The 18,658-nt window shown below is 39.9% G+C and overlaps 1 protein-coding gene across 1 annotated transcript in view; it reads right to left on the bottom strand.

Annotated features, from left to right (window-relative positions):
• The window catches only part of CC2D2A (coiled-coil and C2 domain containing 2A), a 153,288-nt gene that overhangs the window by 48,073 nt on the left and 86,557 nt on the right, over positions 1 to 18,658 (bottom strand). The window contains exons 18-23 of the mRNA XM_089677430.1: positions 17,299 to 17,443; positions 13,970 to 14,108; positions 12,033 to 12,236; positions 10,371 to 10,463; positions 6,112 to 6,203; positions 993 to 1,160 (exon numbers count right to left, since the gene is read on the bottom strand). Of these exons, the coding sequence (XP_089533556.1) occupies positions 993 to 1,160; positions 6,112 to 6,203; positions 10,371 to 10,463; positions 12,033 to 12,236; positions 13,970 to 14,108; positions 17,299 to 17,443 (841 nt within the window). The remainder of the gene's footprint in view (positions 1 to 992; positions 1,161 to 6,111; positions 6,204 to 10,370; positions 10,464 to 12,032; positions 12,237 to 13,969; positions 14,109 to 17,298; positions 17,444 to 18,658) is intronic.

The following is an 18,658-nucleotide window of genomic DNA, read 5'->3' as shown; positions in this document are numbered from 1 at the left end:
CTTTTGTCACCATTTTGGGGAATGTTCTAGACTTAAACTGGCCTCTAGCCTTATGCTGGCTGCTTCATTGGCAACTTTAGGATGGGAATGAAGGAGTAGGAAACCAGTAACACACAGGGAGATGGCAAAATGTGAACGTTTGTAGAAGAGTCCCTGACAAAACTGTATTGTGACACTGACAGTGCACATGGTCAAACAGTACTGGCTGCTAATGTGATAACGTGTACTAAATGATTAGCACAAGGTTCTTGCAGTGTTGCAGCCTTTGGTTCAATTTGCACCAAGATATGAGGGGAGACTTAATAAAACGGATGCACTCAGAATCTGGTGCAGCTGTGCATTGTAGCCAATCAGCTTCTAACGTCAGTTTGTTCAATTAAGTTTGGAAGCTGACTGTAGAGCTGCACCAGGTTTTGCACCATGCATTTTTAGTACATAACGACCATTATCTTCATTTGCTTTGTTTCACTACATTTTCCTGGATTTCCTTAAATGTGTTCAGGTTTTCTCACACAGAACGAAAAAAAATATATAGACAGATAATTTAGCTTTCTCCCCTGTTATACAGGTGTAGCTGAAAAACTGACTTCAGACTGTAACCATCATCAGTTCGGTAATGTGAATGCTTCTGTACATATAGGTACAATGCTGTGAAATATAGAAAAACACTATGCTACAGCTGTACACAACTGAGCAAAATGTGGAAAACATTACACTAGACCATACTCGCATGAAATCTCAGTTCACCAAGATGCTACTTTATCTTTTACATGCCAAACTTGCCTATGTTTGAACACCCCGCTCTCATTCTAAGATGTCATCTGTGTTCTCCGTGTTTCCATATTAAAGATGAACTTCTAATCCTTCACCTGGATCTCACCTTCATCCAATGTATGTCATGAGAGCACACTGCAGTTTGGTATGCTCAGCATAGCATGTGTCCCACAGTTATGTGATGAACAAAATATAACCATTATCCACATTATCCTTACCTGGATGTTGGTTTCCTTACTGGAACGTCATAAGCACGGATGACATTCACTAATACCTTGATAGCCCCATCAGAAAGATTCTGAGCAGTCACCTTCTTCCTCTCTTTTCTCCTTGGCTTCAGGGGACGTTTTGGCTCAGCTAGCTTGAAGAGGTCCATTCCTAGAATTCTGAGACATTGATGTAGAATGCTAAATTTCAGAACATATCACGACAACTAGTTCAGCTAAACATCTACATACAGAACACTCCTCAATGAAGTTTTCCAGAAATGGTAAGCCAAATGGTTTTATTGTATGTGTTACAAATCCAATCGGCACAATTATGGCATGCTCACTGACTAATAAATTGTCAAATTTTATAATTAATTTCTCAATTAAAATTATTAAATAATTTAAGCTATAAACCAACTACCAGCTCAAACAAAGTGACATAATTTGCCTTTGATGTGGACAGAGACAGTAATGAGAAAACCTTTATTTAGTAGAATGTCAGTAGGGGCCAGCAGAGTGAATCGGCATTCTCATCACAGATCCTTGTTTGTGAGGCTAGGATGAAGACATACAGTAGAACCTTATTTGTGAGGCTGAGGCACCGTCTACAATGAGACTATCTGCTTGCAGACCATAGACCGTTTTAGTCATGCTGGAACATTGTCCACATTGAGGTGATAAACATTGGGGCTGTAGATCCTCATCTGTGAGGCTAGGACAATGTCCACAATGAGGGCATTGGCATTCAGGCCATAGTTCCTTTATAGAGACTGAAACATTGTCTACAATCAGAGGATCTGCAATCATACCACAGATCCTTTTTTGTGAGGCTGGGGATTTCTTTACAATAAGGGGATCAGCATTGGGGCCATAGATCCTCATTCATGAGGCATTATCCACAATAAGTGGATTGGCCTTCATGCTATAGATGCTCATTTGTGAGGCTAAGCATTTGTCCACAATAAAGGGATTTACATTCAAGTCATAGATCCTTTTATTTTTAGGGAGGCAACACTGAGACCATAGATTGTGTATGAGGCTGAGGCATTGTCCTCAAAGAGAGGCTTAACATTCACTCCATAGAGTTTCATTTTTGAGGCTATTTGCCCATAATGCGGGGATCAGCATCCAGGCCATAGATTTTGTTTCTGAGGCTGGGAGATTATGTCCTCAATAAAAGGTATCAGCATTTATGCCTTGGATCCTTATTTGTGGGGCTGGGCACTGGTCCATAATTAGGGGATGAATATTGAGGTCATAGATCCATGTATATAAGGCTGGGGCATTGTCATTAATGAGGGGATCAGCATTCATTCCACCGTTCCTCATTTGTGCGGCTGGGCATTTGCCCACAATGAGGGCATCAGCATCCAGGCCATAGATGCTGGAACATTGTCCACAATGATGAAATTGGCATACAGGTTTCAGTATTCTATTAGTATCCTGATAATGTAACATACTATTTCTGGACTAGACTTTCAATAAGTAATGCCAGTGCTCACTGCTCTTTACACACATTTCTTGTTTTTAAATTTTTTAATGCTTTTAGTAATAGTTTAATGAATAACTAATAGGCTTATGAAAGTATTCAAGTTAGCAGCCAACTACATATTAAATATTACATGTTAATTATATTGTTCCAGATACTTCAGTGAGGAATGCACTGTAGACTGACACTGTGGTTACTAATGTACAAAATGTTAGCATAAAGTTGATGAACATTAATGATAAAAGAGCTGTTTAGAAGACTTGGTGAAAAAAAAAAAAAAAAAAAAAAAAAAGAAGAAGAAGAGAGCCCGTGTCTTGTGACCAGCACTCTTTGAACAAAGTGCATTACTTCGGCACAATTTTTACAGTCCCAGCCATAGAGTGACGCCAGTTGACACATCACTGTGGATTGCAGTTTTCATTCAGCATAGCAGGGTTGGAGAGGTCTTAGTCATTAGATTAAGGGAGCCTAGAATGCAGGTATGTCCTGAATATAGCACGATTGGACAGCCACGTTAAACACATACCTACCACACCTGTAGCTTTCAAACCCTGCACAGTCTCTAGGAATGAAAAATCTGCATCCACCAGTTTAAACCGGAGACTTATACCAGCGAAAGCCCCATTTTCCAAAAAGTCTACCCTTCTAAAGAGTTAAAGCATATATACTATATATTCATTACACATTGTCAAATTTTAATTATTTTTGCAAGAAAAAAGGTTTTCTGGGGGGAAAAAGATCAGGAAAATATAGTTCATCTTACAAATTCAAAAGCTATTTTGTAATGGAATCATGCCAGTTTATAAGTTTTATTATATCAACTTTATGGAAACAGTTTTGTTTATATAATAACAGAAAAGCAATAACCAAGAGGTGAGAGCTGAAGCGGGAAACTAATCAATACATATGGAACATGAACTACGGCAAAGCTTCAGCAAATTGCTCTCACGCTAAGACCTACTCTTGGTTCATTGCCAGATAACTAAGAGTTGGAACATCAATATATAACATACCCAGAGCCACTAGAACTTAATACAAAAGGCAAAGCAGAAGAAGAGTGTAAATACAAATTAATACAGCACATAAATCAAGTTGTTCAGATTTTAAACTCTAGGCAAATAACAAAATATACATATGAAATTAATATATGTAATATGTTTTATTTAAAATTCAGTTCAGCCAGTCTTGTGATCCAAAACACCCCAGCTACAAAGTGCAGCCAGATTAAGACAAAGGTAATTAGAGGCCTGGTCTAGGGCTTGCGTCTGCATGGCCAAGGAAGAAAGGGGCACCAGAATGATGATGAAGTAGTTACACTTCTCTTTAATTTTTATGAAAACAGAATTGCATTCATTCGTTTTTTCTAAAGCTTTAACCATGATACTGTGTACTGTAGCAAAGGTCACTCCTGAATGACACACTCTGCTCGGCACACTAACACTAAGAAACATTTCCCAATTTCCAGAAGCAACTTACATTGAATAACAGGCACATCCAGGTACCTACTGTACATCTCATTTTCCATTGCTGGTAGAGCTCCCTTGCATCCCTGAATTCTGGGGCATTCAGAAATGCCATTAGCGCCATGCTCCCTTGGTCATCGACTGTGGCCTGTTTCATCCTGCTCTCATTACTGGTCACCTATTATTAAGATCATCTATTACAGTGATGGGCCAATAATGTGGCATGGGGGTTTGGGCCTGAAGACAGCGGAGCAGGGCACTATTCATATATGAGCGCGTCAGTGTTGTTTCTGAGCATGCTAAAGCAGTGAAAAGACAGACACCTTAATGTGCTGGCTATTCTGTAAGTGACAGCTTCTGTAGTAACTAACTGCTACAGATCACTGCTTATGAAACATTATTTTATATTCACTTTCTGAGTCAGAGGCAACATTTTATACACATATACTGACTGTATAGGTATGAAAGTACTACACGGTCAATTAAAGTGTGACAAAACCCCTACTTAAGTCTGTAGATGTAATTGTCAACAATTATTAACAAAATATAGTGCAGCCTCTCAGCTACGGTTCCTCCATAGGTTGATAGGTTGCAATTTATACCTCTAATGTAAGTTACCACAAACACTAGTGACCGTTTTTTAGCCCTCAGTAAGTGGGCATTCTCACTCCCCACTGACCGCCAATATAAAGAACACTCTTCCCACTGACCACCATTATATAGAACATGCTTCCTGCTGACCACCATTCTCTATCAATCAACAATCTAAAAAGGACCATTCTCTACTGACCCCCCAAATGTAACTTAGCACATAAATGACCACCAGTGTAGGGTGGCACTATGCCCATTACCAATATAAGTGAGGCACAACACTGATCACCAATGTAAGGGGGTTTCAATGACTACCAATGTAAGGGGACACTACAATGACCACCATTATAACCAGTCTGCATTTCTTCTCTAATCAATATCAACAGTTTAATTTCATTATTATTACTGAAAATAATTGTATCATATAGAGCAGTCCTGGGTGTCAAGTATGCGAAGTATGCCACATTTCTTTTTTTATTCTTATAATCAACAACCTGATGTTCATGCTAGTAGTCCTGTAAGCAGCAGAGATCGTAATTAATAAAAGAAGTCCCCTGAAACCTGGAAGTTAATTCAAGGACTCCTCTGCATTAAAAATGATAAAAAAAAGACTGACCGTGTATAATTCAATTCCTGGCACGCTCACTGAACGGTTTCCTGTACACATGAAAATTCTCCAGACTGACTCAAGAGACTCATATCCAATTAACTTGGAGATTAACCAAGTACTCCATATATGTGGAAATAGGGGGGAATTGTACTGCTTATATTCACATGAAAGGCACCTGTGAATAACCCCCCATATGTCAGTTTGTACATTCATACTGCAGTATAAAAGATATTTCATGGGAGACCCTAATAATCTGATTCTCTGACTCTGGCACACAGAAGTGCTTCAGTTTCTTTTAAAATTATTATGGGTTCTATTTATAAAACATGCAATGCAAACAGTCAAAAATGGTTGTGTTTTCCACAATAAATAAGCCTTTTCAGGGTTTGCCAATCACAGAGTCTCCTCCTCACAGTGATTATGTAATGTATCATTGGCATATTTATTCCCTCAATAAGGGTACTGTAATAAAAAAAACAAAACAAAACACAAAAAAAAAAAAAAAGAAAAAGGCATATCAAAGGAGTAAAGTGGCCTGTAGCCACCATGTTATGCTAGAATAAAGAAGTCAGGGACGAATATCTCCTCTGTTAGTATAATATCAATTTAAAAAAGTTTTTTTTTCCCTGGGGGGGGTTGGGGGGATTGGAGTGTTAATGCTGCATCTATAAAAGCAGCGGCTGATAATGCCATTATTAATGATTAGCAAGCTCCTCAGAGGTGGGACTTGCCTTTGAATATCAGCAGTTTGTCAGATAATAGCAATAAGTAACAGGTGACCGTAGTGAAATTCCAGGCCTTACAGCTTGCCCTACTCGTTTATTTACATTGTAATGATTGACATGCTATATACACTGCACAGTGGAGAAGATGGCATGGAATGCTGGAAAGACTGCAAAGAATGTAATTTTCCCACAGAGCTCCAGTGTTCTATTTTTGTTTATCAACATTTACGGTGTGCCAAACCTGTCTTACCCAAGGCTGGGGATTTCCTCTTCAACAACCAAATCAGATAGAATAAAATGATGTTTCGCTATCAGGAACCGGTTTATCACAGATTCCCGGATCTGTTGATGAAATAGAATGGAATAATCAGATGTGACAGGAGTCATTTGCCTTGCTATGAACTGTACAGAGATGAATTAGGACAATGGAGATATATATAAAATTGGCTTATTTATACACCTTGTACCAGAATACGCTTCAGAGCAGAAGCTATACTCCGTTAAATAAATGTAAAAGGAATCATGCATTTACACCAACCATTCTACAAAACAAGAGGAGGGGTGGCCCAGACCAACCAGCTTCTCAGCTTTCACATACCATTGTAGATTAGAAGATAAAAGGAGTGATAACAGCACAAAATACATTTCTCTTACTAATATGTATTCTAAAGAATATATTTGGATGTCTAATAATCATACCAATGCAGTAGAAACAATTACCTACACACCAATGTTGGGCTTCCCTTCAATGCACTTTATTTCCTATAGAAGTACTACCCTATATGTCCTGGTATTATTTTTAGTTTTGGATAAAGCAGGTATCTGTCCTGATGGCAGTTCAAATGGACACAGGAAAGGAACAGAAAATTGGATTGGGGATACCTCTACCAGCTTTGCACATCTAGAGAGAAATTGTTACCCATTCCTCTTTGCAAAATAGCTCACGCTCTGTCTGATTAGATGGACCTAAACCTTTCCATTGTAGTTGTGGCATACTCTTTCCATTTTTGGACGATGGATTGAACAGTGTTCTGTGAGATGTTCAAAGCGTGGGATATTTTGTTTTTTATAACCTAACCCTGCTTTAGACTTCTTCACAACTTTATTCCTGACCTGTCTGGGGTGTCCCTTGTCCTTCATGATGCAGTTTGTTCACTAATCTTCTCTAACAAACCTTTGAGAGCTTCACAAAATAGCTGCATTTATACTGAGATTAATTTACATACAGGTGGACTCAATTTACTAAATTTGGTGATTTCTTAAGGCAATTGGTTCCTCTAGATTTTAGTTAGGGGTATAAGAGCAAAGGAGGCTGAAAACAAATGCGTACCACACTTTTCAGATATTTATTTGTAAAAAAGTTTGAAAAACATTTATCATTTTCCTTCCACTTCACAATTATGAGCCACTTTGTGTTGGTCTATCACATAAAATCCCAATAAAACACAATTAAGTTTTTGGTTGTAAAATGACAAAATGTGGAAAAATTTTAAGGGATATGAATACTTTTTCAAGGCACTGTAACTATACTGATAGAGTGCAGGTACCTTGTGATGCCTGCAAGTACCTGTGTTAGTATTCATTGAGTTCCCAGTGTCCTGCAGGGTACCGATTTCATGCAAGATGTACACAGAGCCCTAACCTTTGGCATTCAAATAGAAAAGTCTCTACTACCTTTTGAGGTTCTAGCTTGGTAACAAAATATTGAATGATTAGTGCAAGGAGTAAGTCAAAGTCTATCATACAGACTGGGCCAAAGAACCTGAAGACCAACCACAACGTGCCTGTGCCTTAGCCGTATTGTCATCTTGGGCACTTTTTTATCCCAGCTAGATTCACTTTAACAATTATATCTTTCCTCTATCAACAGGAGAAAAGGTGAAATGTCAACTGAAATTTCTCAGATGCATTAGCTACCTTATATCTAGACAGGGCTTTTTTTCTCACAGAAAAAAAGGTACAGGAACTAAACCACGACCCCCAACCCCCCCTTTCCTGCGAGGGAAAAGCATGCTACATCAAATGGTGGGTGTGGTGAAGTGGGTCTTAAAGTAATGCAAAGGACAATGCAGAGAATGCAGGGGTCAGAAGTGCATAATGCATAGAATTCGGGGTAAGTAATGCAGAGAGTGTAAGGGTCACGAGTAAGTAATGCAGAGTGTAAGGGTCAGGAATAAGTAATGCAAAGAGTGCAGGGGTCAGGAGTAAGTGATGCCCAGGCAAATGTACAAAAAAAACCCTCCAGCCAGTACAAACCCCCCTCCAAAACCCCATATTCACCCCAGTACAGATCTCACCCAGTGGCCCCAATCCTTGCTCCACCTCCAGTAAAGATCAACCCCTACAGTCTTGTTCACACAGGGCAATTTGATCTGTGCCCTGTGCAAGGCCAGGTGTTCCATGCATTCCCCGTATAGGCAGTCCCATTAATGTCTGCACAGACACAGCCGCTGTGTTCCAATATGACATCCACGTGGGTGCATGTCCCTGAACTCACCCTCGGTGCTTCGCTGCTGTACGCTCACACGGATGTCACATTGGAAGCAGTGGCTGTGTCTGTGCAGCCTCTTTCCCAATAGATAACAGTGGGACTGCTGGCATGGGAATGCACGGAACATCTGCACATGCACGTGCCTGTAGAACACTGCCCTGCATGGCGCACACATGTAACTGTGTGGAAAAGCTGGCCTTTTGCTTCTGATGCCACAGCAGAGGTCCGTGCTGCGCTCATTCTCAGAATTTAGCTGTGCAGAGGGGAGAAGAGAGGAGGGCACCTGCAGAATGCCTAGACTGTTCCACTTACTGCCCGCTGGTGGGTAGAACTTCAGCAGAAGGGTGATATCAGACCACTCTACCTCTCCTGCTCCCACCAGCTGAAGCTGGTCATGTGCAGACCGCACTTTGCGAAACTGGGCTTTAAAAAGAAACTTTGGGCATGCCGGCACCTCCAGGATTGAAGTACTACCCTCTTACCTCCCCCATCCATGCCTCTGCCTGTTCCCTCCTCTGCTGTTATGGGGATATGCAGGACAGGGGGCTCTGTGTTAGCTGCTGGGAGAGCAGTGCTGTCACTTGGAGACACAGGACTTGGGATTTGATGTTTATAAGTGACAGCAGCGAGTGGCTAGCACAGAGCAGGCGCCAGAGGTGGCGGAACACTGTTCCAGCAGAAAAAGAAAGTCCTGCGTCTAGAAATTTGTCTGCCCAAGGCAGTATGTGGTATGCTGCTTGTGAGGAAGCAAATGGATACCTACTGGTAAGAGCAACACTAATCCATGGCACTTACAATGGTGAATTGTGAGGATGCACTGCTGGTTAATACAATTAATGAACTAAAAATCCCTGCCAGTAGTGCACATCTTGACAGATAATAGCTGTTGTATTCTAGAATAGTCAGGTACACAAACTCAGATACAAGTAAAATAAGCAATGGCATGTGTCACCTTCAGTCATCTACCTAAGAAATGCCACAGTTTGTGGGAACGAATGGGGATATCAAATCCTTAGGAGATCAGATTTTAAATGGACAAGCACATCCACTGGTTTGTTAATATTCGAAGATTTACCAATGAGGTTTGGTGCTTCAAAAAAATCTGCACTTACGGGCTTGACAATCATCACATTTGTGGTCTGATAATATCTGAAGACCTACTGATAAGATTTGATGCTGCAAAATGCCAGCAATCTGCACTAAAATACTATAACGGCCCTGACAATTTTCCAAACCTCAGTGAAAAATGGGGGGTGGGGGTAATTTTTTTTATGCTATACCTAATCAAATATACACACAGTTGTGCCACAATATGTGTAAATGTCTGGTCAGTTAAGTCCATAGCCTGTAGGATGTCAGAGCCAGATTTACACTTAGTAGTAGAGTTACAAACCCATTCGTTTATTTTTGGTATGTATGCTATTAAGATTTCTCTTCGCTTTCTGTCTTGGAGATGCCACAAATAGTGAGAGGAAATCTCTTCAAAGTGAAAGGAATTTGACTCCATTTGGCCATATACTGTACAGATTTTGGCTGAAATTCACTATGTGGGTGGCTGTATGAGCCCCCATGTTTTGATAACCTTTGATTTAATAACTGAAGTAGCTGGGTAGAAAACTGTTGGTTGATCAGTGGCTGCATCCAATCAGCATTAGGGCATTATACCATAGCCTGGCAAGGGGAATTTGTCCATTCGTGCAATTAGCTGTCAAAGCTGAAAGAAAAAAAAAAAAATCTGTCTGGCCAGCTTTAGACAGTTTTCACCAGAAAATGTGTCCTCTTTGGAAGATTTCCCTTCTACTTTTGTTCTATTGGTGATGGTAACACTTAATATTTCTTATCACTTTCTGTCTTGGTAACAGTATTCAACAGAACAAATAGACAGGGGGACTCTCCATAGAAGAAGAAAACGGTGATAAAAAACTTCTTCCCTCTTATAGTCAAAACAAAAATAAAAATTTTGACACTACATACCCTTGAACCTTCTTACAATATTCCATGCAAGGATACTAATTTACCTTATGAAGATACTTGGCAACCCGAATCCTATGTGAATCCAGATGAGTTTCTGCAGTGTTTATATCTTGATCCCGCAACTTCTTCTCATAATCCTAAAAGGATTTAAAAAAAAAATTCATATTTAAACAAAAACATAGAACTAAAGAGAGGGAAATTAGACATCCAGGGGTAGGAGGTCTCTAACACTCATTATGCAAGTCCAAACGTTTCTGGAACGGTTTGATTTGGCAATGGACATTGGACAGGTAACCGAAACCTAATTTGGCCTATGTATTTATTTCAGGCATTTTATAAAGAACTGAAAAATTGTGTATTTATAATTTATTTCAGGTATTTTTATATGTGTGCTGACCTATAATTTGGTTTGACAGAGAGCATTCCCCTTAAACACATGCCATTTGGAGGACACCCAGTTACATACTACCCCAGGTTTTCTCATGGAGATCAGTACTCCTGCCTCCCACTGTCAGGAGAAGAGAAACTCACAAATTTCTCTGCTTAAATAATTATATACATCAGCACTGATACAGACTGACTTTCTGTCTTTGAAGCCACCTCCAAGATCCTGCATCTATCCCTGCATCATATTTGACAGCGGAGTTTGGCTCCCACTCACCCAGTCAGTTCAGAGAGACATACATCCCCAGGCCTTAGGCCATTGCATACAGGCTTTCCACTGCCATTAGGACACTGCCTCTGTGAATTCTGTTCTACCTATAGATCTGTCCCCCACCGTTGGGAATGGGCGGAGGTTACAGCTACCCTGGATAAAATACAGGTAGCTCTGGAACATCTATTAAGTGTGAACATTGTAGTTTACGTACATAAGTGAACTGCACCTCTTTACATTCCTATACATACACAGTGTTGCATGCTTTACATTGTATTTTGCCTAAATATAAATTGGGTCAAACATGTGATATTTATATTTTTTTTAGGAAAAAAAAAACTACAATTCTTAAAATAAAGGTCACCTGTTTCCTAAGGCAGGTCATAGATTATATAAATTTTCTTTCGTCCCACCATACGTGGAAGAAAAGAAAATTGCTTGATTACCCCATCACAGTCAGTCAATCTCTCCCACAGCGCTATTGTGTTCTGGCAGCAGGGAGCCTTCCTGGCTGGCAGAACACAATGATCACTGCTACTGGTAGTGATCGCATTCAAAAAAAAAAAAAAAAAAAAAATCAGACGGATCAGTTTCAGTACAACCAGCCTGTCCATACATGGATCAAATCTCAGCCAGTCCCTGCTGAACCAGCTGAGGTTCGCTCCATCTATGGCTGGCTTAAGCCTCCTAAAAGGCTTTAGGGACAATGGAAGTCTGTGAAATTCATAACCTATCAGTTCCTACCTTCAACCATCTACTGCCATGGCATGCTGTATAGCAGGATTGGTCACAATAAGCCTCTGACTGTTCCTAATCTTTCTATTTGTATATAGGTGTTAGAAGCACAAGGCCCCCACAGTGAATGCAAACCTCTAAAATGGTCTTTTGTTTTTTAAAGCTGCCTTGTGGTGTACTATGTACTAAATCTACTCGTCCTTACATATTTGGAATAACTTCAACATTATGCAACCTAAAAAGGATCTATAGCCACATCATTATTTTATCTCCAGATATCCTGCTATATATGTAATATAATTAGAACAGTTCTCACCACAAAGACCCTGTCTGGGATTTCACGGTCCTTTATAGGCACCAATTTGTAGTTGCGAAATTCGGCCACTTCCTGGTTACGGAGCTGCAGAAGTCTGAACCTCTTTGATCTTCTCAGATCTTCATCTGGCACAAAATCAAACTCTTTCTGCAGTTGCTCCAGGCGGAAGAACTCAGGCACCTGAGCATCCCCACCACTCACCATCTGGGATTACCGAAGTAAAAACAAATTAAACAAAGAGCAGTTCCTTGTAAAAAAAAAAAAATATCATCTAACATAGTTGTCACATAAGCCTTTTTGTAATTTTGGTTTAATAAAATTACTTCTCTTGTAGCCAGCTAGGACTTTCCAGAATGGACAAAAAAAGGCTTCTTTGTAATACTCTCAAAAAAGTTATGGCAAAATGAAGATGATCTGAACAATGTTTATGCCCAGAACTCCACCCCCCCATGCAAGTGACTCACTATTGTCCCCAGATATTTTTATCTTGTTATAACATAGGGGTTGATCTTGTGATTATAGCAGAAAGTCCCCTCCACTCAGCACTTGAAGCAGGAAGTGTCAACAGGAAGTAAGTGTGAGTTCCAATATGGCAGCAGATGGGACTCTGGATAGCTCCATACGTTGCAAAGAGTTTAACAAACTTCTGAACAGAGAAGGATTTTCTTAGCAAGAGTTTTAAAACTTGCACATTTTACACAGTTTGCATACTAAACAGGATGTTGACTATTGTACACTTTAACTACTTGCCTATTGGGCACTTTCATCCCCCTTCCTGCTCAGGCCAATTTTCAGCTTTTAGCACTCGTGCACTTTGAATGACAATTACGCAGTCATGCAACACTGTACCCATATGAAATGTTTATCATTTTTTTCACACAAATAGAGCTTTCTTTTGGTGGTATTTAATCACCACTGGGTGTTTATTTTTTGCTAAACACATGAAAAAAAGACTGAAATTTAAGAAAAAAAAAAATTTTTTTTTTGTTTCTATTATACAATTTTGCAAACAGGTATTTTTTTCTCCTTCACTGATAAGCAGCACTGTTGGGCACTGATATATGGCAACGATGGGCACCGATAGGCGGTACTGATGGGCACTGACTGATGGCAATGATAGGCGGCACTGATGGGCACAGATTGGCAGTACTGCTCAGGCTGCACTGATCAGTTCAGATGTTTCCTTTGACAGTTGCCGGTTATCGGCAGTACTTTCTTCACGTTGTGACAGCATGAGGAAAGCACTGCCAATAACTGGCAAATGTATTTACAGGGTGATCAGATGATTGGATACAGCTGATCACGTGGTAAAAGGCCACTGTGATTGACCTTTTACCATGGAGACACAGCCATCACAGAGAGTACCGGGTGCGCGCTGCTGGGGGCTTGTTGTGGGAAGATGTTATATGATGCCCTCCCAAACCTGGACGACTGTGCTGTAGCTGTCATTCGGCTATAGCCTGGTCAAGAAGTTGTTAAAGTGTATTTCCACTTCTACAGACAAATGTGAGAACACCCTCCCCACTATATGTTTGTTACATGTTTCCATTCACAAAACATACCTAAAAATAATACAAATTTATATATATTTAAAGCTGTTTATTTAGAGCAGATTTATACACGACTCTATAGGCAGCTTGCAAATGTTCAGAATAGCTTGCAATGTACAATTAGAGGTAGTTTTTTTTTTTAATGCATTAACATACAATTTATCATCCGAAGTCTTGAGATCTTTAACCCTTTGTTAGAAAAGACAGTCTACACATCTAGTATCAAATTTATATTGTGATCTGTCAACACAGTACGGACATAGTTAATTATTGTAAACATTACTCCCCAGCCCCCTCCTTACTGCAGTTTTAAAGACAATTTTTTTTTTAGGTAATGTTCTATGCAATGGTATTAGTATCATCTGTTAGTAAATCTATGTATCTCACCGTTATGAGCTGCATGAGAGCTGAATTATTGGGATCATTAGGATCGAGTTTTGATTCAGCTGCCCACTTAGCTAATTTCTTCATATCGGTCAGTCCAGAAGCTCCGACTGAGGATACAGCATCTATGTTATGTAAAGTTCTATCATAGGAACAGAAGTTACAATTAACGGTGCAGGGAACATAGCAAGGAGTATTTACAGAAGAACGTACCATAATAGCCATAAAAAATAGAGAATGAATTTCGGTTGGTTACTACAGGTCTTTATCTTTCACATATTGCCTTAGTGAATAAGACCACAAATGTAATGTTTGCAATAGAAAAAAATGACTAGAAGGTACAAAAGGTATTACCTTAAAGGTGAGTCTTCCTTTCAGAAACAACTACATTTAAAATAGGATTAATACTGGGTTCCCGCTGGGGAAGCAACTTCATGGCAAAACCTGTAATGTGCCATTTTATTCGGAGCCCTTCCACCTATTAACCTTCTCTTGAATGTGCTGATATTTCACATGCAAGCTCCACATTTAAGATGGTTGAATGTGAGATCAATTCAACTTCTGTCTTTGCTGCAAGATAAAATCTGCCTGCAATGCCACAAAGATGCCAGTATAGTAGGAATTGAAAGGTCTTTCTTCTGGGACTTGCCTGGTTGATTCTGAAAACTCTTACCTGCCCTGCAGGAGGCAGACTTCATTGCAGTTGGAGCTATAGTTGCAGTTGCTTTGAGCATATTTGTGTTTATATATTAAGTGGAAGACTCATCTACAGATCCAGTACTACAGAATATAGTATTAACACTGTACAGTTATGGAGATTTAGGTCTAGTCCCCTTATCTGGATGTAATTCTTACATTGGAGCATTCTGGAGTTGTCAAGATTAGCTGACACTCTGAGGATTTACACTGTTCTAGCATCTGTTCTGCCTGTTGTCAGACAGATGGTCCAAAGAAACCACAGACAGAAGCAGTCTGATGGCCAGGTCAGGCACAGACAAACTAGTCTTAAATAGAGTCCACATTCAATAGAGGTATAGGTAGCTAGGACTGACAAACCAACAGGCCGATCATCGATATAACCACAGAAAAAGCGGAGTACAAACACAGTCCAAAAATTACACAGGATTAATTCAGGGTATGCACAGTCAGATACAACTCTATCCAAACCAGAAGAAAACAGGCTTATCCATTAATCAGTCACATGCTTTAAGTTTTGGCCATGCTTTAAAGTTCATTATTGAGGTCAGGTGTGCACAACAGAGATCTGAACTGAAGTGCTGAGTAATGATCAGCAGAAAATGAAGGATCAGGGCTGCTTCTTAGCCCTCATGCATACTTGACGTTTTTACAGCATGTTATCCTGTGTGTTCATGCACACATAGACTGTAATCAGCAATTTTTGGCTGGAAAAAAAAAAAACAGGACTAGTGGGTTTCTAGAGGAGTTTTTTAGCTGTAAAAACGCTCTAATGCTGAAAAACATGGCAAAACGTGGTAAAACACTGCAAACCGGCGTTTTTTGGATTTTTTGTTTTAAAAAAAAAAAAAGAAAAAAAAAAATTTTCTGGCAGAAAAAAAAAAACTGCGGAAAAACGCAGCAAAGGACAGCAGCAGGCATTCTGACACTGGGTGGGAGCTAAAAGCCTCTGATATCTCCAATGACACTAATACAGAGATAAGTGCTAATAAAAAGCCTGAAACTGTACTAATGACAGGAAAAGGTCAACATCTGGGGCACACAGATCTGTCCCCTATCAGCTGCTCCACCAATCACCGAGTCCCAGCCATGAATCGCTGGCCGGGACCCAGTGATTGACATTTTTGGAAGCCAATGAATGCATGGGTAGGGCGGCGTGCATGTGAGCCCCTTGCCCGGGAATTTATTTATTTTATTTCAGGTACTTATATAGTGCTGTCAATTTAAGCAGCACTTTACATACATGTATTGTACATTCACATCGGTCCCTAACCCTCAAGGGGCGTACAATCTAAGGTCCCTAACTCACATTCATACATACACATACTAGGGCCAATATAGACAGGATCTAATTAACCTGCCAGCATGTCTTTGGAGTGTGGGAGGAAACCAGAGTACCCAGAGGAAACCCACACAGGCACAGGGAGAACATGCAAACTCCAGGCATGTGGTGCTGTGGTTGGGATTTGAACCAGCAACTCTAGTACTTACCATTAAGCCACTGTGCTGCCCATGCAAAATCATGTATATATACACGTGATTTTGCACAAAGCGGCTGCCCTGTAGCAGTACATTTGCTATAGGGTGGTCAACAAGTGCTTACAGAGCAACTCCACTTTGGTTGTGAAAAAACTATTCCCTTCTAGGTGATCTATGCACATTGCAAGGATTTTAAGAAACTTTGTTGCAGATTCCTACCTTTGGTTATGCTGAAGATAAAGCTGTTTGTTTGTGTCCATATGCAAAATGAACATCTATGGAAGCACCTGCAGGCCTCTAATGAAGGAAAATTGCAGGGTCTGCATCCCTTTAGATGGGATTTCCCTTTGGGAGTATCTCACCAAAGAGGATACTCTTGGTGCCAGGGATGCCTAAGATCTGACTTGTATCTTAGTGAAAACTTCCAGAAAAATCAGTAAGCCAATCACTCATGCAGTAAATGATATTGCTGGGGGGGCATTCTGTACACCATCTGTGTACAGAATGCCTCAAGCTTGCCATATTGTTTTCCATTTTACAGAAAATTATAGCACTGCAGATTGAAAAGGAAAGTCAATTTTTAATAACATTCAATTACAATCCGACTTTTTTTAATTTGCTTTTTTTTTTTTTTTTTACATTTTCACAAAAGTAGAGTTACCCTTTAAAGGAAAACAGTACTAGGAGAAATTATGGGGCTGCCACTGCGGACTTCCTGAAAATAACAGTTGCCACGCACTTGCTTCTAAACTATCAGTCAATTATCTGAAAAAAGCATGCAGCTAATGAAGTCTGAATTCCTGATGTGCATATCTATTTTGGTTGACTGATGAAGAACGTACTAAGAAAGAAGACCAGCAAGACAGCCAGGCATCTAGCATTTTGGGAAATAATTTCCCTCAAGTTGGTTTCCTTTATACATAAATGTAGGCCAGGGGTGGACAACTGTGGCCCTCCAGCTGTTGGTGAACTACAAGTCCCATCATGCATCTGCCTTTGGGAGTCATGCTTGTAACTGTCAGTTTTGCAGTGCCTCATGGGACTTGTAGTTCTACAACAGCTGGAGGGCAACAGTTGCCCACCCCTGATATAGGCCAAATTTAACATTCAAATTTGTTATCTGCCAATAAGTATAATTTTTTGTGGCGTATGCTTACCGTTGAGCATTCTTTTGCTGTGACACAGAAGGAACTAGTGGCACTCCATTTTCCCCAACCGCCCAGGACACACAGTAAGACACTTTCCCAGAAGTCATCACAGCCATCTTATTACTTCCATCAGCTTCAAAAGAAAATGGAACATCTGAAAGTAGAGAGCAAAACCACACATAATATGGCTAAGTCAGAGTACAGAATCCCATAATGACATTAGGATACAATTATAGTACATCAGCCTTCCTTGTCTAGCTTCCTTTATATGATAATCATTATTAGTATCTTTGGTCCTAGCATGGAACTCATCTCTAATATAGAAAAAGCTAAATACATTGGAGGAATTCTATTCCATTTCCTGCAGATTTTTTCAAACACAATAATACTGTTCCCAATTCCCGATACAAATCATTAATGTATAACCTTCGAAAAACTGGAAGATCTCATCTCTGCAGATAACCAGCAATGGTGGGATGATTTCCTCTAAGAACAACACCTGTTACTTAAAATTTCCTGTAGAGGTCTAAGAGTCCTAAAACAATGTAATTTTCTCGACCCAGACCTTTCTAAACAGTGGTCACACATATCAGCATTCTGTACTGAAAAGTGGATGCAAGTCATCCAAAAGAGACCAAAAATTCCAGCCCGTTAAAAATAAAATCAAGGATCTCTGTCTTACTATACAATAATCTACAATACACTTCCCCAACACTTGGCTAACCACCCTGAAAAAATGCACCAAGAAAAGAGAGAGGATGACCTTGTAAGCAATAAATTTGGGAAATTTATGAGAGATATTATTGACTTGAATGGAAACAGTATTTTTTGCTGGAGGAGAGGGTACTTTCCATACCTTCCAAACTCCAAAACAAAATAACACATACCTCAACTGCTCCAGACCCACCTAGATCACCCATTTCACCTTACCCCCAAACCTCAATGGGAAAAAAGAAAACCTAAACAGACCTTGGAAGTTACAGATGATTCTTATAAAGATAAGTCCAACATGAGGAATGGAGTAGCTAAGAAGGTATCTAGTACCCCTCCTAGCAATTCATCCCCTATTAGACCTGACCTCTCTGATGTCCCCCTTGGCAGTTTGGTCCAACCATCACCTAATAATTGAGGTGAAATACCTGGGTCCACCCTCACCTATATTCGGATACATACGGAAATTTCTCACCCTAAAAAGGAGTCTCCCTTACCCCTGGGAGTTGTATTCCTACTACTACACAGAGTTCCCCAACTCCCCTTCCGGAACATACTTCTATACCAGCTGGCACTGAATCTGAGTCTTTTTTTTTTTTTTTTTTTTTAGAAATGTGCCCCCTATCCAGCCTTGTCAAAAGAAAATACGTAGGAGGGG

The sequence above is a fragment of the Staurois parvus genome, unplaced genomic scaffold, assembly GCF_062004578.1.
Source record: "Staurois parvus isolate SC_StPar_1 unplaced genomic scaffold, SC_StPar_1.0 ptg000186l, whole genome shotgun sequence".
In the NCBI taxonomy this organism is placed as follows: Eukaryota; Metazoa; Chordata; class Amphibia; order Anura; family Ranidae; genus Staurois; species Staurois parvus.
The sequence above is the reverse complement of the archived record's forward strand: the minus strand, read 5'-3'. Positions and strand labels throughout refer to the sequence as shown.